This window comes from Lampetra fluviatilis, chromosome 6 (genome assembly GCF_964198595.1).
Source record: "Lampetra fluviatilis chromosome 6, kcLamFluv1.1, whole genome shotgun sequence".
Lineage (NCBI taxonomy): Eukaryota > Metazoa > Chordata > Hyperoartia > Petromyzontiformes > Petromyzontidae > Lampetra > Lampetra fluviatilis.
The window spans coordinates 13,731,268-13,751,986 of NC_136280.1; the positions used below are offsets into that span (position 1 = coordinate 13,731,268).

Here is a 20,719-nt window from a genome sequence, read left to right on the forward strand (position 1 = left end):
TGAAGCGGTGGGGGGGGGGGAGAAGCGGTGGGGGGGGAGAAGCGGTGGGGAGGGGGGAGAAGCGGTGGGGAGGGGGGAGAAGCGGTGGGGGGAGGGGAAGCGGTGGTGAGAAGCGGTGGAAGGGGGAGAGAAGCGGTGGGGTGGGGGGGTGAAGCGGTGGGGGGAGAAGCGGTGGTGGGAGAAGCGGTGGTGGGGGGGGGGAAGCGGTGGTGGGGGGGGGGAAGCGGTGGTGGGGGGGGGAAGCGGTGGTGGGGGGGGGAAGCGGTGGTGGGGGGGGGGAAGCGGTGGTGGGGGGGGGGAGAAGCGGTAGGGGGGGGAGAAGCGGTGGGGGGGGGGTGCTTCTTGTCACGTGACCCTGTGGCGTCACTCCGCGCACGCGCACTGTGGCCAGGCCGGGCGGCGTGGTCGCTCCCTTACCGCCTCTGGTCTCCCTCCTCGCGTCTCCCTCCCAGCCTCCCGAGATGCCGAAGAAGAAGTCGGGCAAAGCGAAGGGCGAGGAGGATTGGGTGGAAGAGGAGGCCCCGGCGACAGAGGGTACGGAGGCCGTGGCGGGAGAGGGATTTTCAAAGTGCACCTCGCCTGGCACCAGCATCATGGTCGCGTCTCCGCCACTTTGAGTGGCGGATGGCGTCTGTCTGCGTGTGTGTGTGTCTGAGTGTGTGTAAGTGTGTGTGTCTGAGTGTGTGTGTAAGTGTGTGTGTGTGTGTCTCAGTGTGTGTGTCTGAGTATGTGTGTCTGAGATTGTGTGTAAGTGTGTGTGCTTGTCATGGTGTGGATGTGAGTGGCCTTAAAGTGTACCTCGCCTGGCACCAGCCATTGGTGACACGGCGTGTGGATTTGTCAGGTCCTCTGTGTGTGTGTGGGGAGGTGTCAACAGTGGTGGTGGTGCGAAGGTTGTGTGGTTTCAGTTGTGTGGTTTCAGTTGGTTGTGTGGTTTCAGTTCGTGTGGTTATGGAGCGATGTTAGGTTGTCCATTTAGCAAGGCGTGGAGTGGTTCGTGGGTTCAGTCGGTGTGAAACTGAAAACTGAAACGTTTACGTCGTGTGGTGTTAATTAGTGTGGGCCAGAATGATTTTGTGTCAAATTGCTGTGGTGTAGGGTTCGTGTTGGTGTTGTTACCTGCTAGTTTTGTTTGACCACGATAAGAACTCCTCCAGAAGGCCCAGGGTGATTCATTTTCGAGAGCGAGTCGGGGCAACATAATCACGAGTTTCCCAGTAGGGGTGGAGGGCCATGATTGCTATGCGTCCAATCCCAATTTGAGTAATTTGCGGGTAAATGTCGTGACCCTGGCTCCAACACGCAACGGCCTTGCCTTACGAATGACGCAAGAGGATCTTTAACGTCCACAGCGAGGCAGACGCCGCGTAGTTTCATGGATATTACACCCGCAGTATTAACCAGGGCGGCCGCTGGATTTGAACCGTCAACTTTTTGCAACAAGCAGCGAACGAGCTACCGGCTGGGCCATGGCGTTTTCCGAGCCGTGTGCCGATTAGTGTGGATTGAGGGGGGTGTCAATTAGTGTGGGGTTGTCAATTAGTGTGGGATTCAGTGTGCTGTTGAGTGGTCTGCCAATTAGTGCGGTGTCCGTGAGTGTGGAATTGAGTAATGCTGACTCGTGTGGCGTGTGCCATCGTTGTGGGATAGTTTTGTTGGAGTCCAGTAGTTCTGGAAGTGGTCACAAGTGTTGTGTGTGTTGTGTTTGTGTGGGGAAACTGGTGGCGTTATTTCGCGTTATGTGGCATTTGTGTGTAAATGTGCTGATTGGAGTTTTCAGGTCCATACGACGTTCAGCTATTTCAGAAATACGGGCAATTTGTTTATTTGTTTGTGTTTCTCCCTTGTGATGGGACTTGAGAGGTTGAACGTTGAGATTTTTAAGGGCACGGGGTGACCAGTAAGGTCTGAATTGGTCTGTAATAAGGTAGGTAGGCACTGATAAGGGGTTGACAGGTATGTGTCACGTGTGTGGTGATGGGGCATGTATTAATTGGTTGCTTGATGTGAGAAAGTGTTTGGTGCCGTCATGCCCTGCGTGTGGAGAGGTGTCCAAAAGTGGCTTTGTCATTTATTGTCGTGGTGTTTCAGATTCAGAATCTTTATTTATAGCGGAGGAATCCGATAAGCTATAAAGCTCTTTTTCACATGTGTCCAGTAGGGGCGGGTCATAACATTACAACAACAAAAAATACAAAAAACACGGCAGGAGTGCAAAGTATAGGAAAGGTAAGCACATCTCGTTAAATATAAACAAAAAATGTTTTACCAGGTCAAGCCCACTGAGCTATTACCTTATTTTTCAGACGTGACCTGCTCACAAATCACGTGGAAATATCCACACCACCATGGGGAGAACGTACAGGCGAGGAAAATAATGTGGCGTGATGTTAAGCATGCACATGTGTTATCGTGCAGTCCATCACGCGTGTGCATTGAGCGCACGCAGCTCTTTGGCATAACACTATTTTCAGTCGAGTCAATTATATTTTTGGGTTGTGTCGTATATACTTAGGCATTATTTTTTGCTTGGAGGGGAACGGTGGTGCAGTGGTTATCTTGCTGCTGCGCTACAAACCCTGCTTCCCAAGTCACCCCTAGGTTGACTCACCCCTAATAAGTAGAGGGGTGTAGTGTAAACATCAGCTCACGATTAACAAACCCAGTTAGATTGGATTGTAGCCACACAACTCTCTCGTGTGCCATGATGCCCCTAATAGTTTCTCACTATTAGCACTTGCCTCAATAGTTTAGATGACTAACTGGAGGATCTTTGTTTTTGTGTGGTGTTCCATGCTTGCTTAGGTGCTTTGTCACTTGTAAAGGGTGTGTGGGCTGTCTCAATTCCTATACCTGAAGTTAACGTAATATCTTGTTTGTTGCAACTGTTTTGTCTTTTCACATGCATCACATCTACACGCACACACACTCACACTCACGTACATGTATGGATGCACACGTATCCATATGCATTCATACATTCGTACACACTATCTGTGTGTTCGCAACCACGTGCGCACGCTCACTCATGCAGCTCCCAAGAAAGAGAAGAAGGACAAGAAGGGAAAAAAGTCGGTGAGTTCTTGACACCACTCGTGCCCTGTATTGGTCATATTTAAATGTTCTGATTCATAAACAATATAGTATAATATTAATGCCGCTCTGTTAAATTTAACCGTTCAGGCCTAACCCTACCACCACTTGCCATCTATAAGCTGCCAGTGTTCAACGTCCCTTCACTTACCCCACCATACTCGAAACACATTCCACCTCGCCCCCCCTCCCACCAATGCTGTCGATAACGTTAGTGACGACATCATATCTATAATCTCAGAAGTTGCCTGTTTGTGAAATGTCATGCCCTGTGCATGAAGGCCCAACTCCACCCTGCATCTTGTATAAGCTTCCCAGCACACAGATCTCTCTCAATTTAGGCAAGGGGTCAAGGCGGGTTGAGGCATTTTGGCCTGCATGAGCTTAGCTGGTATTATTAAAGCCATAAATGAAAATGAGTTGTTGCATATTTTAAAATGAAGTCTGAAATTAACATGGCACAGAGGTCAGTGTTAAACCAGCCCTACTGATATCCTGGGTTTGGTCTCGCCAAGTTGATTGGTCTAAGCCCAGGGACCACTGACTGCACAATAATATATGTACACTGTACTTAATTTGGTTAAACATTTTATTGTAAAACTAACAAATAATTGACAACTGAAGTATGTGTGTGACTTGCATTTATGGGAATGGAGCATTCAATGAAAGGCCAAATTTTAAGCATTATTACAGAACTTGAATATTGCGATTGGCAATGATTCAAATGACCGCAATACTGTTTATACGGCCAAAATACTCATGTTGTCAGAGTCGAGGCGCACAGTGAATGGAAATTATATGTGCAGGAATTTCTGGATGTATAATTGGAATTCAACTCGGGTTTCTTTATTTTAGAAGAGTTCTGCTTTGCAATGTTTGACCAGGACCATTAATGATTGGTTGTGTGGGCATAAACTGAGAACCCAGAGAATACCCAGTTGACAACCTCACAGCCTCACGGTTACAACACCTGACGAGGTCGACTGGTCAAACATCCGAGTACGGACCAGGCTCGGCATTGCTTAGCTTCCGAGATCTGATATGACCGGGCACTTTCATGGCAATTTGGTCGTAGGCAAAGAAGCGTCTGATCCAAAGGTTTGTTTATGGACGGCAAAGACGCAGCTCGTCATGTTGGGAAGCCGCACCAAAAGAGATAGTTTGTGAACCCAGACCAGATATTTCACTTGTCAGCATCACCTGAGGTGGCATTACTTTTGTGGTTTCAGTTTCTTAATGTGGCCAAAACAATGAATTATACTATAACCATTTTAAATGAGTGGGGTATCTAATAATTCACTCTCATCGGTCATAAAAAATACTTCGGTATGAGTTTTGCTACTTTAAGCGGTGTCACTTTCTGCCCTTACCCATATACTAAGAGTCTCCTCCCACCATATTCACTTCAATGCGAGTCTCAATCATTAAACGCCAACCTTGAGACGGTTGTCTTCTTGTAGGATTATTTTGGAGACTTGGATAACGATTTTGCTATGCATCTGTCATCCAATGCATATTTACAAATTGCATCCATAATGGAGGTTTTTGGGTTAGATCGCGTAATTATAAATGTGTTGTTAAACCCACCACCACCCGACACAGCCAGTTAGTAAGGTTTGTCATGTAAACAGAACATGCCAATTTGTTACTAGTAGAGCACACATATGTGTGTGCTGTGACAGACCTGACTAATTGGCTGTGTCAGGTGGTGGCGGGTTTAACGACACATATTTACGTGATGTAACCCAAAAGCCTCTTATGGATAATATTGGTCGCGATAGCCTACGTGTTCAACTTATACATTTTAGTTTGTAATGGACGTGTGCAATTCAGGTTAAATTAACCCATTCGTTTTTGGTCACCGGTTTCTCCTCATGTCCTTTGCTGATGTTGCAGTTTTTCGATGAAATTTCTTCTGATAACAAGCAAGCCATAGAAGCCAAGGAGGAAAAAGAAAAACAACAGCAGCAGCTTCAACAGGCACGTGTTTGTGTGTGTGTGTGAGAATCTGTGGACGTGTGTCTCTGTGTGTGCGTGTGTATGTACTGTGTATTAGTGGGGAGCGGAAGTGTAGTGTTTAGCGCACTGCACTTCGAACCCGGCGATTCTGAGTTCGATTCCCGCCCAAGGCCAACACCAGTGATGATTATCTGAATTGGTGCTGTGCTTCCTCTAAGTTGACTCAGCCTCAAATTAGTCCCTGGAGCGATGTGTAAACATCGCAACTGGGGAGACAAAGGCGGCCGGGCATGGTGCTTGCCACCCACCTCGTGTGCTGTGCCGGCATTCATAGGTGCTCGCTAACAGCACTAATCCCGACAGTCAGCTAAAGGCTATAACGGGGATCTTTGTCTTTATGCATGTGTGAATTAGTGTATGTGTATTGATAGGTATGTGCTTGTGTGTATATGTGTATTGGTTAGTGAATGCATCGGTGTTCATGTGCAAAGGTCGGAGTTTACATGTGTGTACTATATATGTGCATGTGTATAAGCATTAGTGTGTGCATTGGTGCGTATGTATAGCTTTGTGTGAATGAGCCTGTGCATACATGAGTGTATGTACGAGTGGGTTGTATATGTGCATTTGCCACCGGCCGAATTAGGCGCTCGTTGGCACAACTTATCCCAGCCGCCCTTACAAGCCGAGCGTTTCATCCTCACCCTGTCAGGCTCAGCAGGCGAAGAAAAAGAAGGAACGGAAAGCCGGCCGCCGCAAGGCCGGCGACGATGATGATGACGACGATGAGGATGCGATGGAGAAGCTGAAGCGCCTGGCCCTGCAGGACAGCGCTAGCGAGGATGATGGTGAGGAAGCATCCCCCGGCCGGCAAACCCTCAACAAGAACAACAACAACAATACTGTCACTGCTGCTCCCAAAGTCACTTTCGATACCGTTACTGTTTCTGCCACTGTTACGACCACTGCAGACACTGCTACTTACACTGTCGCGACCACTACTCTCACTGCTACTACCACTGTCACTGGTGTCACTGCTGCTGCCACTGTGACTACCACTACCATCACTGCTACTGCCATCATTACTGCTACAACGACTGTTACTGCTACTACCACTGTAACTACCATAACTATCACTGCTTCTATCACTGTCACTATCGCAAGTGTCACTGCTTGTGCCAATGTCACTGCTACTACCACTGTCACTGCTACCACTGCTATCACTATTACTACCACTGGTCTCACTGCTACTACCACTGTCACTACCACCACCATTACTACTACTACCACTCACGACCACCACTCACTGCTTCCTGCTGCTACCACTATCAATACCACTACCACTGTCACTGCTATGTCTAACACTGGCACTACCAACACTACTCTTAACACCACTACCATAAACTAGAAACGCAATTGGCAAAACAACCCAAGCGTGTGACCATCCTGGAGAGAGTTCTGCAATCGAGCAAGGTTGTTTTTTTCATGAAAACAATTGAGAAAAATGCTTTTGATATTTTTTTTTTTTACATACAGAGCACGGCTTGTACTTGTAGAATGTATACGCTCGACTATTTCTCGTAAATACATTCTCCCTCTCTTTGTAGAAGCCACCAAGCAGGGTACAAAGAAGGTGACAGGCAAGGCAGGCAAGTCAGACAAGGCAGACAAGGTACGGATTTCACGAGTAACGAGTAAACGCACAGAAGTGGGCGATCATCGCTTGAGGCCAAATCACGCGGTGGGGGTGGTGTGAGGGGGGATCGTGGCTGCAAATTTGGTGACGGGACGGTTTCTCTTCCAGGGTGGAAACAAGACGCGTGACAAAGTCAACCGCGACGAGGACGAGCACGAGGCCAATGGCAGTGACAACAAGAAGGCAGAGAAGAGGAAAAACGGGAAGCAGAAGGGGCCTGTGAAGGTGATGAGAGTGCCCGACACTGGGAGGGGGGGGGCTCCTACAGTGGACCATTAACATTTTACCACGATTATTTGGTGATGCTGCTGTTACATTGGCAGTGGTGCACGAGCGCACGCAACACAAATTTTTGCACATTCGTTAATAACACATTAAAATAAAAAAAATTCTAATTGGGGAAGTTTAGGGGAATGACCCTTCTTCATCTCCATATATATAAAAGGCAAAGTTGTGAATATGTGAGTGTTCAAAATGTTTAGCGTACTTCCAGACATGCAACAAACTTGAAATTTGCCATGTGGGTACTTTCCAGACTGTACACCATGCAAAAATTTCAAAAATACACTTTAGCTTTTTTTTTTGGGGGGGGGGAGCTCAATAATATTTTTTTTGCATGGCAAGTGAGCTGTTATGTCAAATCTGTCATATGACCTGCGCATGTGGAAGCTTAACGCATTGTAGTGTAGTGATTAGCGCGCCGCACTACGAATCCGGCGACCCGAGTTCGATTACCCGCTCACGGCCACCACCGGTGACGATTATTTTTACCGGTCCTGGGCCTCTAGGTCGACTCAGCATCAAACCAGTAACTGCTCTGCTGTGTGAACATCGCCACTGGGGAGACAAAGGCGGCGGGCGTGGTGAATCCAAGTCTCGGGCAAAGCCGGGTAGTACAGCTAGTAGCATATAAAACCTGGATATGTCCTGTGACCTCTTGCCAGCGAGCCTTTGATACTTCATCCATTCTCAAATTGTGCCTAACCTGGTACTAGCGCTGTGGTGATGTCATCGCCACTTCGTGGGGATTGACAGTTGTTTTTGAGTCTGTGTGGGTGTTCCCTCATTCGCATATTTGAGTCTTTGTTGAGCTCCGCGAGTTTGCTTGAATTACACTGGAATCTCCTGTGTCTCTGACTTGCATCACTCTGATTCTCCCACATGCATACAAGTCCACCTTGAATACACGTCACCTTTGAATCTCCCCTATTCGTATTTATAAAACCTCATTCTTGAGTTTGTGTCCACACATGTCTTCCAGTTTCTGCTATGATGCACTTCTACGCATCTCTGTTGCTTATCCTCTTAAGTGAACCGTCTACGAGTCTGTGAGCCTCACTCTCATCACCTCACTCCGGCTGCCTCCGTCTCCCCGCAGGGAGGGAATGTGTTTGCTGCGCTCGCACAGAGCGATGATGAAAACGATGATGACGACGAGGATGCCAACGAGTCTGGGCACGACTCGGCTGGCAGTCATGACAAAAGGCCGGGGAAACCCGGCAAGAAAATCAGCGGCAGCAGCAGCGACAGCAAGGGCAGGCAAAGAGGAACGGTAACAGCAGTAGCAGCATCATCATTTGCCCTGACGGTCCGTCCATGCAATAGGCAGGTCTATCTGTTGTGTATGCTTAATGTGGTCATTCCTTCTGAGTGGGATGCTACCATGGTGTAACGCTAAGCACGTGGCCGGTGAAACAGCGAGCAAGTCTCTTAAATCCCCCTCCCTCTATCCACCCATATGGCAGTAACAGGTACACCATAGGTGGTGAGGTAAAGTATGGGTGCTCCTACCTCTTCCACGACTTCTAGCCAGTGTGAACGAGTAGGTAAAAAAAAACCCTCTAGAGCTCCCCCTAATGGAGGCCCTTCCACCAGCAGTGACGCGACCAAGCAATTGCGGGGCCTCGGCTTTCTAACGTGCGCGGTTAGGAAGGCATGACTGAGTCTCCCAAGACATGTTGATATCTCCCACCGTGAGAAGTTGTCACCTGTGGTTTTGATCAACTCTGGGGGTGAGATTCACATCTTGACCAATGCCTCCTGGGTGCACTTCATTGTGCGTCTTATCCCGGCGTGATCCGCCAAACACATCTCATCACATCGAGCATGTCTCATCTGTCTCCAGGGCAAAGGCAAGCACTCCAGGGACGATGACGATGACGATGAAGAAGAGGAGGAGGATGAGGATGCCCCCAGTAAAAATGAGGATGGGAAGAGCGCTCAAAATGACAAGGATGCGGAGGTGATCCTTGTTTGATTTATTTTACTACCACGCCTCTTGTACTGTTCCTGTCTTTATTCTAGATTTGAAGCTTTCGTGACTGCAAGGATTCATATTCTTAGGTTTTTTCGGTAAAGTCACGTAGGTAAAAAATTTTAATTAATAAAAATAAAATTAAAATCACGACGTTTCGGAGGCAACACAATCTTCCGTTTCGGAGGCAACACAAGCTTCCGTCTTCAGGTGGAACCGTCACAGCCACGACAGCTGTCGTGGCTGTGTTGCCTCCGAAACGTTGTGATTTCTATTTTATTTTACTTTTATTAATTAAAATTTTTTACCTACGTGACTTTACCGAAAAAACCTAAGAATATGTTCCTGCCTTCATAGGTGTTCGCTAACAGCACCTGCCCCAACAGTGTTCAAGGCCATACAAAGGGACGTGTGTGTGTGCGTGCTCAGGATGCCAGTATTCCTGCCGCCGACGATGGAGCCGATCCCTCCTCTAACCTTAGCCGCAAAGAGCGGAAGAAACTCGAGAAGCAGGTATGTACCCTCTCTCCACCTCGCTGCGTGTGTAGCACCTGGCACTGAAGAGTGAGCACCGACTTGAGAAACAGCATCGAGCACTACACCATTGCACGGCTTGCGTGTGTATGTGGCACAGTTGGTGCAGTGAGGATTGAGGGTTGCTGCATCTGCCAGTTATTCTTTGTCAGCCAACCCATAATACCTGGGTCTGTCCCGCTACCTCCTGACAGCGAGCCGTGGCCTAAAGATTGCACCTGGCCTGGCACAAGGCGCCTTTGCTGCCTGCAGTGGTGAATGGTTAGCCACTTTTGGTGTTGTAAGTTGCGAACCATCAACCTACCTTGTGTGGTGACGTGGCTCAGTGGTTGCACGTTCGCCACTTATTGCAGAGGTTTGCAGTTTAAAACCGATGGCTGCCCTGATTAATGCTGCGGTTATAATACGATAATAATATACACACCGTCTGCTTCACAGTGGACATTACAAACCTGCTGACGTTATTTGCAAAAGAGTAGGCCATTGTGTGCCAGCGTGAAATTACTCAATTGGGATAACACATAGCAATCGGTCCTAGGCCACCTCTAGGTCGAGTGAACTTTAAATGAGTGCCTGGTGGGATGTGGTAAACATTGCCACTTGGGAGACAAAAGCAGCTGGGCATGGTGTTGGGCACATCCCCTCGTGTCCCATGTTGGCCTTCAAAGGTGTTCACATAGGAATTGCACAAAAGGCTATATGGGGGACCTTTGTCTTTGTGCATCTTCCGCCTCCCCATATGTGTGTGCATGCCTCCTGTCACATTATGCGTCCGTGCGTGCACACGTGTGTCTATATCTCCGCGCAGCGTGCGTATGAGCGTCAGGTGGAGTCTCTTCGCGCGTGTGCCGAGGCCGAGGGAGACTTTGCAGTGTCGCAGCAGGAGCTGACGTCGCGCAAGGCCGCGCTCGAGAATGCTTCCGACATCAAGGCATGGGCACTCGCTCACTCACTCGCTTGCCCTTTCGTTGATGCGGCACATCATATTTAGGGGTTATTTCAGCCGAGTCTGTCCCGGTTGGTAGTTCAGAACAGATTTCCACACACCCCGCTAACCGCATCCACCATTCTTTCTCGCATTGGCGAGACGCTCACTGCATCGCATGCTTTCGGATGCGCTTTTGCGGCCGTCTGGTATGCCCTTCCTTCCGATATTAGTAAGTAACTGGAGCTTATTTCAGCCGGGTCTGTTTGGGTCGGCAGTTTGGAACAGAAATAAGTTTGGAACAGATTTCCGCACACCCCACTCACCGCATCAAGTATTCTCTCTCACTTTGGCTATGGCCACCATTAGTCACGTGTCTCCTGTCTACCAGCAAACTAGTCATGGGCCATAGGCGTGGAGTGACTTGCCTTTTCCACGATGTTGTGAATTGCCAGTTTCCCCTGTCCCAATTAGGTTAAAGAATTGCTTAGATTTGGTTGTGTTTACACTGTCTGTTTCTACCATCTTGTTCTTTCTTGTCCTGTTCTTTTGATTCGATTACCCTCTAGGTAATATTTGTGTAATATTTATATATAAATCGTATATAGATGATTCTTAAGTTCATGTTTTGATGCATGCATTGTGAGCCCTGAATCAATCGATTTGATTGGCTTAATCGATACAACACTGGATGTGTAATGAAGCGTCGCCATATATGTACCACAGTTTCCAGAAAATCAGACGTTACGTGGGATGTTAATGGTCGCTAATTCTATTCATTCTAAACCCCTCCGGACCTGATTTGTGTGTTCCTATGCATCTCAGAATATCCCTTTGCAATCCTGTGCCTTCCCGTGTGCCCGTGCATCTCCGCGTCCCTCTACGCACCCCTATGCATACCTGTGTTGCACCCCCTTTTGTTTCCTGTGCTGTCCCGTTGATCCCCTCGCGTTTTTCGTGCAATTCCCATTCATTCTAGATTTGAAGAGTATGAATTCCCATTCATCCCCGTGCCTCCCGCCCCACTTACCCCCCACCATGAGTGCAGATAGAGAAGTTTAGCATCTCTGCGCACGGCAAGGAGCTGTTTGTGAACGCTGAGCTCAACATTGTGGCCGGGCGCAGATACGGCCTCGTGGGGCCCAACGGGTACGGGCACCGCCTTGACCGCAGACGCTATGCACCCCGCAAAACACCACACAGCTACCGCACCTGCCGTGCTTACCAAGAGTAACACGCCGACCAATTTGGGATGCCGTCCTCTCCCGTCGCCTTGCTTTGCCGTTCACCGCGTCGTCACACCGACTCGATTGGTTATTTGTGTACATTGACATCGTTGCTACCGTTGTCACATGTTGTGCGTACACGCGGAAGTCTGGTATAGTCCAGGAGGTAGGAATTTGGGTGCTCTGTCCCAGATGTGACAGCGGTGTTTTTGACACCATGGGAACTGGAAAGAATCTACCAGAGCAATCGCTGAATGTTCATAGCGACGTCTAAACAACTCATGAACGGTGGTGATAATCCCGTGTTGTGATCATTTGTGTCGCGGTAGATTAAAAAAATTTGTGTTGAATGTTTGTGTTGTAATTCGTCACTCTTTCCCCAGAAAGGGGAAAACAACACTGCTCAAGCACATCTCTAACCGAGCTCTCAACATCCCACCTAACATCGACGTGCTGCTTTGTGAGCAGGGTGAGTTTGTGCAAGCCCGTGATTCAGGGGCTGTTCGTGGGCACCTATTAAGTCCCGCACAGTGATGTGTGTGGTCGTGTGTACCTTTGTTTATGTGACCGTCTGAGTCTGGGTGAGAGCATGCCTGTGTGTGTGTGAGTACATGCCTGTGTGTTGCTGTGTTTGAGTGCATGCCTATGTGCTGCTGTGTGTGCATGTCCTGTTTGCACGGTTGGCTACGTACAGTGCAAAATAAGTTTAACATACATACATGTCTGTGTGTTGAGTGTGTCCATTTGTGTGCTTGGTGTGTTCGTGTACCCTTGTGTCTATGTACCCATGTGTGTACCATGTGTGTATGTACCCGTGTACATGTGGGGAATGGTAGTGGAGGGGTTAGCATGCTGCGTTACGAACTCGGCTACCCGAGTTCGATTGGCACTCACCGCCAACAGCAGTGATGATTGTCTGAACCGGTCCTGGGCCTCCCGTAGGTCGACTCAGCCTCAAATGAGTACTGGTGTGGTGTGTAACCATCACCACTGGGGAGACAAAGGCAGCCGAGCGTGGTGTTGGCCACCCACCCCCTTCGTGTGCCATGCCAGCCTTCATAGGTTCTCGCGAACAGCACTTTCCTGAACAATCTGTTACAGGCTATACGGGGGATCTTTGTCTTTGTACCGTGTGTATGTACCTTGTGTGTATGTGTACCATGTGTATGTACCTGCGTGTGTGTATGTACCCGTGTATGTATCCGTGTATGTACCGTGTAGTTACTGTGTGTGTATGTACCTTGTGTGTATGTGTACCGTGTGTGTATGTACCGTGTAGTTACCGTGTGTGTATGTACTGTGTGTGTGTGCGTGCGTAGAGGTGGTGGCGGACTCGACCCCGGCAGTGCAGGCCGTGCTGCGCGCCGACGTGCGCCGCGGCGTGCTGCTGCAGGAGGAGTCGAAGCTGCAGGCGCGGCTCGAGAGCGGAGACGACTCGGTCGGCCCTCGCCTCGAGAAGGTGACGCCACGCTACATCACTCCGTGCCAAACCACACGAATGCAAACTTCGCACGTCGTGGCCCACCGCGCCACGCTATGCCACGGCACCTCGCAACACCTCACACTGTGCCACCCCACGCCGCGAACCTCCACGCCGTGCCACGCTACAACGCACCATGTCACTGCACCACGTCACACACCACCACGTCACAGTGCCCCACGTTAAAACACCCCCATGCTCTGCCACACCATGCCACAACACGCCACGTCTATGCCACGCCTAACTACGCCGCACCAGTCACCGTATTATTGCACGCCACACTCCCAGCTGTGCAATGCTATGGCACACCGAACCGCACCACCCATGCCACCTTTCTACATCACATCACACCACACTACACCACGCCTTGCCCATGATACACCACGCACCTAGCCTGCCACACAGCGGCACGGCAGTCTGCACCGTTCACATAGCCATATCAAAGTACGCCCAATATTGCCCCATGCTACACCACAGATTGAGCCCTTTTGTCGTGTATGCGTGACGTGTTGTCCTATTCATTGTGTGTGTCACATAGGCCTCGGCAAGGTAAGGTAAAAGTTAAAAGGTAAAAACAACGAGCCTACCTTTACCCTTTTACCCGGTAATAAGTATAACCCGTAAAAACAAAGTTTTTCACTATAAATCCTTTATATGTGTGGCAGCAAACTTAATATAAAGGATTTAAAAATATATTCGCCTGTGGAGGACGCGGGGATCGATCCCGCGACCTTTGGCATGGGAAGCGAGGGCGCTACCAACTGCGCTACTCCGCCACGGCCTGTGGAGGGGTTACGCTCTGGGCTCTTATACTGTGATGTTCAGCCAAAGCCATGAATGAGTTATATTTGAATATATGTAAAATAATTTTTGTTTGCCTAAAAAGTGTCAAATTTTGGGAATTTTTTTTCACGAACATTAATTGTCTCGCACAACGAGTTTGTGTGGAAAATGTCAGCTCGATTGGATCACGGGAAGTGGGTTAAAAAACGACCGAAAGATTTGCACGGTCGTAAGCAAGCAAGCAAGCACGCAAGCAAGCAAGCGAACTTAATATAAAGGATTTAAAAAGGGTAAATTACCTTACCTTGCCGAGGCCTAGTGTCACATGATATCTCTTATCAACGAGATTCTGCTTGTTTAGCCAGGAAAGTTTCACCGAGTCTCATGACTCTTTTCAAGAGAGTCCTGTGAAGGTCTGGCAGTGGCGGGAAATATTGCTGCTGTGTGTAACCCCAAATGAGTAATTTGCAGATACATTTTCAGCATTGGGTTGTTTTGGCCAATGTCAATTCCGCTGAATGTTTTCCTTTTAACTGTGGGCGGAAAACCGGAGAAACACGCAGAACAGCGGAGGGTGAGAACTTACAAACTCCACATTCCACCCAAGTGGAGTCCGGCGTGCGTGCTCTCGTCTTGCGCTGCGTTCGCCATGTACTGTAACTTGCACGCCGCGGCCTCTGCGCTGTCCCGCGCGCACGTCAGGTGATCGAGGAGCTGCGAGCGATGGGTGCCGACGCGGCAGAGGCGAAGGCGCGCAGGATCCTCGCCGGTCTGGGCTTCACCCCCGAGATGCAGGGACGTCCCACCAAGAAGTTCTCCGGGGGCTGGCGCATGCGAGTGTCGCTGGCACGGTAACGCGGCGCAAGAGGCTCACGGCACGTGGCACGCTGCGCACGGCACATGACGCTCGGCACGCGGCAAGATTTATTTATGAAGATGCGAGCCAGCGGGCTAGGATTGGGCAATGACGTTGCCTACTTTTCTCACCCAGGCAGCCGGAGAGCACAGGCTTGGGTATTTCTTAAATCCTCACTAAAGAACAAAGAGCTGACATATACTTAACAATGCACAAGTAAGAAAAAAACAAATATACTGTTATTGTTAATAAGAAGAATTATAAAAAAAAAATATTTTAAATCTTGTCAATAATTCTCATTCTGTTTGGGACATTGTTCCAGTATCCTACCAAGCTACTGTTTAAAACACCATTCGAACCAACTGATCTCCGAGAGGAAAATGATGGCAATTTAAGTGCATGCTTGAATGCCATCTATCTGGGTGTATATGATACGTCAACTTTTATTTACAGAATGATTTTGATATGAACATGGTTGAAAATAATTTTGGGCTTAGAAGGTGTCCTGAATTTTTTTTATGAAATTGAAAATAGAACTGGCCAAGTGGCTCGAAGGTAGAGAGACAGGATCGCAATTGGAAAGTTACAAGTTAAAATCCTGGTTGGGGGTTGGCTCAGCCCATCATCCTTCCAGAGTGAATAAAATTAGTACCACTCTGTGGGGAAGTCAACAGTTGTCCTATGGATAGACTCACCCATGCCATATTAATGCGGAATTTCCACCGCTGGCTCGGCCTGTAAATGGGAGATGAGCACCACAATCTGCTTGTTTGAGCAGGAGATCACTTGGAATGTTTCTTTTGTGCTTAAAAAAAAAGAGACCAAAAATATCTGAGCAGAAGACTTCACACGAATTATTCTGCTTGTGGTAGGAAAGTAGGAATCAGCGTGCCTATTTGCACTGCATTTACAAAGCTATATCTTGTACATATCTGTTGGGTAAAATCTGGCCAACCTTTGCCCTTGGACTCCTACATTCATCCACATGCTCTTTTAGAGTGGTAAACCTGCTGTCACAATTAAGGGTTTGCAAGGCATTGCGGATCTTTTCTCACAGCTCCATATGGCTTTGCTATGCAGTGTAATATGACTTGGAATTATACGGCGTGTAAATGCGACCGCAACTCAAGACGCCGTACAGAAGCAGTGGCCATATTTACTTTATACAGAGGGGGCTGTTGATTTTTGGGCAAAGTGATAGAGGAAGCGGGAAGAAGCAGACGCTGTGAAGGTGTGATTTAAAAGTTACTTTGTCGATTGCGTCTTTCCTCAAGCAGCAGTGCGGTTTTGTCGGTCTCTCAGGGCCCTCTTCATGGAGCCGACGCTGCTCATGCTGGACGAGCCTACCAACCACCTGGATCTCAATGCCGTCATCTGGCTCAACAAGTATGTCAGAGAGACAGTGATCCCCTCCACCCCCCCCTCCATGTAGCCTGACACACGCAAGTGCTGTTAGCAAATACCTATTAAGGCCGGCAAGGCACGCGAGAACAATTGCACGCACACAAACAAAGACAGATGCATACAACACACGTGTGCAAACACAGGTGCGCATACAAATGGCCCAGTGGTATAGCCCATTTGCCGCTTGTTGCAGAAGTTTGCGATTTCGAATCCCAGCAGCCGCCCTGGTTATTCCTGCCAGTGTATAATACTTCTATGCACTGCCTGCTTCAAAGTGGACGTTAAAGATCCCATGGCATCGTTCGCAAAACTTGGTCAGTGTGTGCTGGCATCAGGGTCCAAATTTGACAATTAAAAAATTTGGCTACCTATGCAGAGATCGGAGTTCAATTCCCGCTCACGACCAATTATAATGACGAATATATCTGAACCGTTTCTGTTTCTCTCCTATGCATGTATGTTGAACGTCTGTAGCCAACCGTGCCAATCGACTCGGCTTTAAACAAGTACCTGGTGCGGTATGCAAACATCAGCAGTGGGGAGACAATGGTGGTCAGGCCTCGTGTTGCCCTCCCCCTCATTTGCACTTGCCGGCCTTCATAGGAACAGCTCTTGCCCTTCACAGTCTGCTAAAGGCTATAACGGAGGATCTTTGTCTTTGTTCAGCTACCTGCTGACGTGGCGGAAGACACTGCTCATCGTGTCCCACGACCAGAGCTTCCTGGATGACGTGTGCACAGACATCGTCCACCTCGACTACCAGAAGCTTTTCTACTACCGCGGCAACTACTGTGAGTGTGTGGTCACGCTGCTGCCGGATCGGTCTCCGTTTACTCCCGATCATTTGGGAAACGATTCGGGCTTTGACTTAGAAATATTGTACGGGATCTGGGCAGGTGGGCCTAGCCCCGAGTGATCAGTTGGGAGAGTTTCCTATCTTAAAAAATATTACTACCAATAATGTGAATTTACGATCGATGGCAGATTTGATAGCTCCTTGGTTGTGTTAAGGGTTAGAGCCATTACGGATAGTCCTGCTGGTTGGGGGTTGGCTCGCTTGGCGTTTTGGGCCTGTGCTCGGCAAGTGCGATAAAAAAAAAACATAGCTAAAACATAAAAAAATGCATCGCTCCCAGCACTCTTCTTTAGTTCTTCAGAACCATCAAATGAGTGTCCACACTCCTCCAATGAGCCTATAAAGCCTATAATGTTAACCTTTCCCCCTTACCCTGATCGTGTGAATGCAAGCATGTGTGTTTGTGTGTACGTGCCTCTGTTGTGGAGCGGTATTGCAGCAGTTACAAACCAGTGAACCAGCTTCGATTCCCGCTCACGATCAACACCAGTGACGAATATCTGAACTGTTCCTGGGCCTCCCCTAGGTAGATCAGCCTCAAATGAGTACTTGGTTTGGTGTGTTAACATCGCCACTAGGGAGTCAAAGGTAGTTGGGCGTGGTGATGGCCATCCACCCCATCGTACCGTGCCAGCCTTCATAGGTGCTCGCTAACAACACTGGCCCCAAAAGTATGTTAAGGCTATACGGGGGATCTTTGTCTTGACCAACATCAGGAATGAAACATAACGCGGTGGATAATCATTAGTAGTGGAGATAAAAAGGCAGCCGGGTGTAGTGCTGCCAACACCACCCCATCTAGTGCTGTTCTGGCCTTAATAGGTGTTCACTAACTGCCCTTGCCCAAGCAGCCTTTTAAGACTATGTGGAGGATCTTTATCTTTGTCCCTCCCGGTGTGTGTGCGGCATGTGTGGCACGTGCAGTGACGTTCAAGAAGATGTATGTGCAGAAGCAGAAGGAGCTGCAGAAGCTCTACGATAAGCAGGAGCGACGGCTCAAGGAGCTCAAGGCTGGCGGAAAATCCACGAAGCAGGCGGTGCGTGGGGTGCTCTGTTGGGAGAGGTTTGGCACAACGCAGCACGGCAAGGGCCTTCAGTTGTTGGGATCCCTGCCTTTGATACGCCACATATCGGGAATGCAGGCCCTGTCGAGAGTAAAAAAAAATTATTATTGTTTTTTTTATTTGGCAAGAGCCTGGTAAAAGGCACAACCGTAATAAGAGAGGGGTAGGGGTACAACAATTCCACGGACCAAAGTCCGTATTCAGTGCTATAGGGACTGCAAGCGGGAATGTCGGTAAGGAAACAGGGACAGAAGTAAAGGGGAAAAAAGGGTGGGGGGGGGAGTTATGTTGAACTTCTTTTGCACTGTATGGAGCCAACCGTGCTAATTGGTGGAGGGGAAGTGCACATTACAAAATCTTCCAAACAAAATAACCTACACACGCCAAGTCAGCTTATCAAGTTCCGTAGAGCAGTGATTACCTCTTGTCTATCTCCGGGAGGGATGGTCCTGAGTTTTCATTATAAATCGCCCCGGGATGCTTTGTATGAAGAGCGCGATATGCCATGCTCCCTAAATATTTCTCTCTCCCACACCCACCCGCCCACCGTCGTTTCCCACCCTTCTGCCCGTCCGTCCGTCCACCCGCCTGCCCTCTCTCCTGCCATACCACCCATCCACCCACCCACCCACCCTGCCCTCCCGCTCACGCGCCCATGTTGGCCCCACGCAGGAGAAGCAGACGAAGGAGGCGCTGACACGGAAGCAGCAGAAGGGTCGCACCGGCAAGAAGGAGGAGGAGGGCGCCCCGCAGGGCCTGCTGGCGCGACCGCGCGAGTACACGGTCAAGTTCACCTTCCCCAACCCGCCGCCGCTCTCCCCGCCCATCCTCGGCCTGCACGGTGAGGAGAGCGCGGCCGCGGCGCGGTACGGCGTCGCGCTGCTTTGCCGTGGCTCTGTGCAGCTCGCTGTGGCACAGCAAGTCCTCAGGGGTTTCCATGGCCGTGCATAATACCGTGTCCCGCAAATAAGGGAACGGGTATATTTTCATAATAAAGGTTTTCTTGGGTTAGATCGTGTAAATATAAACGTGTCGTTAACCCACCACCACCTGCCACAGCCAATTAGTAAGGTTTGTCACGTAAACAAAACGTGCCAGTTAGTTACTACTAACAGCACACCATGGTGTTGGAGAGTAAAACCACAAACCCACGGCATTTATAATTCGAGCACGACGTTTCACTGGTGATTACAGCCAGCTTCATCGGGCGATTTCCCAGAATTGTGAAGACGTCTTCCTGTTTTGGTCTTAAATATAGTAAAGGTGATGTCATCCCTTTCATCCTATCAGGTGCACATTTCTACACGTGTATACTTGTACACTTATATTTGCGCGATCTAATAAAAAAAAAACTTATTATGGATAATATTTGTCGCGAGAGCCGACAGGTATTTTCTTTGCGGACCCAAAAACATAAAATACATTGTGGAAAAAAACCCAGGAATAGCTCCATCTTCGCGCTATGCAGCAACGGGACGCGCAAGCACAGTCCCAGTATGGTTACGTACTGTACAGCAACTTTCGTGGCATTCGATTGTTCATTCCTAAATTGGCTTGTAATTTTCGGTGGTTTCAGTGGTGATTTTTAAACTATGTGTTTCATACAAAGCAAAAAAAATACGTTATTGATTATATTACGAGCTGTATAAATGGGCAAAATTTGGTCTTAATGGACATAATTAGGGTTTATTCATATAACGAACATGCCAACGTACCCCACCCCACTGAATTAGCCTGGTATTTAGAAGGCAAACTGCATGTCATGCCATACACAGGATAGTGCTGTTCTTTCATAGTTGCTCGCGAAGAGCATTTGCTCAAAAGTCTGTTAAGGCTAAATGGAGGATCTGTCTGGTGTGTGTGTGCCCATGCAGGGGTTGACTTTGGCTATGAGGGCCATCCCCTGCTCTTCAAGAACGTGGACTTTGGGTTGGACTTGGAGTCTCGCAGTGAGTTCTCGTAAAACTCTACAGCCTTTCATGCACAATAATACTACCATACACCTCAGTGGTTAACAGCACAACTCTGTACGCCAGAGTGTGACCACCGCACTACTGTTTTCCACAGTGGATAATAGCACTCCTCCATTTACCAGAGTAGCCATAGCACTCCTGCACACACCACAGTGTGACCACAGCACTCCTCCATACACCACAATCCACAAACACACAGCACACCACGGTGAACCACATCACGCCACGATTACCGATACGTCATAACACGCCACAGTGAGCTACAACCCACCAGAGTGAAGTGCATTGCACCACCATGAAACGCAGCTTACTGAAGTCAATTGTAATAAACAGCAGCGCACCACTGCAGCACACCGTAGTAGGCCATGGTAATTCGCAGTGCACCCTGTTAAAACACAACGGTACCACTGCAGCACCATTCACTGCCGTGTGTTCGCCCGTGCGCAGTCTCCATCGTGGGTCCGAACGGCGTGGGGAAGAGTACACTGCTGGGACTGCTCACCGCGGCACTAGAACCGGTACGCATGCACAAAGACAAAGATCCCCCGTACAGCATGTAACAGACTGTTGGGGCTAGTGCTGTTAGCGGGCACCTGTGAAGGCCGGCACGGCACAT

General features: G+C 48.9%; 1 protein-coding gene across 1 annotated transcript in view; it reads left to right on the forward strand.

Moving 5' to 3' along the window:
• Positions 1-352: 352 nt before the first annotated feature.
• Positions 353-20,719, forward strand: part of ABCF1 (ATP binding cassette subfamily F member 1) — a 28,161-nt gene continuing 7,794 nt past the window's right edge. Inside the window, exons 1-20 of the mRNA XM_078857794.1 lie at positions 353-534; positions 3,035-3,075; positions 4,990-5,079; positions 5,771-5,900; positions 6,660-6,724; positions 6,857-6,973; positions 8,127-8,300; positions 8,874-8,990; positions 9,432-9,515; positions 10,345-10,467; positions 11,510-11,610; positions 12,071-12,156; positions 13,007-13,146; positions 14,653-14,801; positions 16,109-16,192; positions 16,877-17,001; positions 17,991-18,103; positions 18,803-18,971; positions 20,005-20,079; positions 20,551-20,621. Coding sequence (XP_078713920.1) covers positions 462-534; positions 3,035-3,075; positions 4,990-5,079; positions 5,771-5,900; positions 6,660-6,724; positions 6,857-6,973; positions 8,127-8,300; positions 8,874-8,990; positions 9,432-9,515; positions 10,345-10,467; positions 11,510-11,610; positions 12,071-12,156; positions 13,007-13,146; positions 14,653-14,801; positions 16,109-16,192; positions 16,877-17,001; positions 17,991-18,103; positions 18,803-18,971; positions 20,005-20,079; positions 20,551-20,621 — 2,127 coding nt within the window. The 5' untranslated portion in view covers positions 353-461. The remainder of the gene's footprint in view (positions 535-3,034; positions 3,076-4,989; positions 5,080-5,770; positions 5,901-6,659; positions 6,725-6,856; positions 6,974-8,126; positions 8,301-8,873; positions 8,991-9,431; positions 9,516-10,344; positions 10,468-11,509; positions 11,611-12,070; positions 12,157-13,006; positions 13,147-14,652; positions 14,802-16,108; positions 16,193-16,876; positions 17,002-17,990; positions 18,104-18,802; positions 18,972-20,004; positions 20,080-20,550; positions 20,622-20,719) is intronic.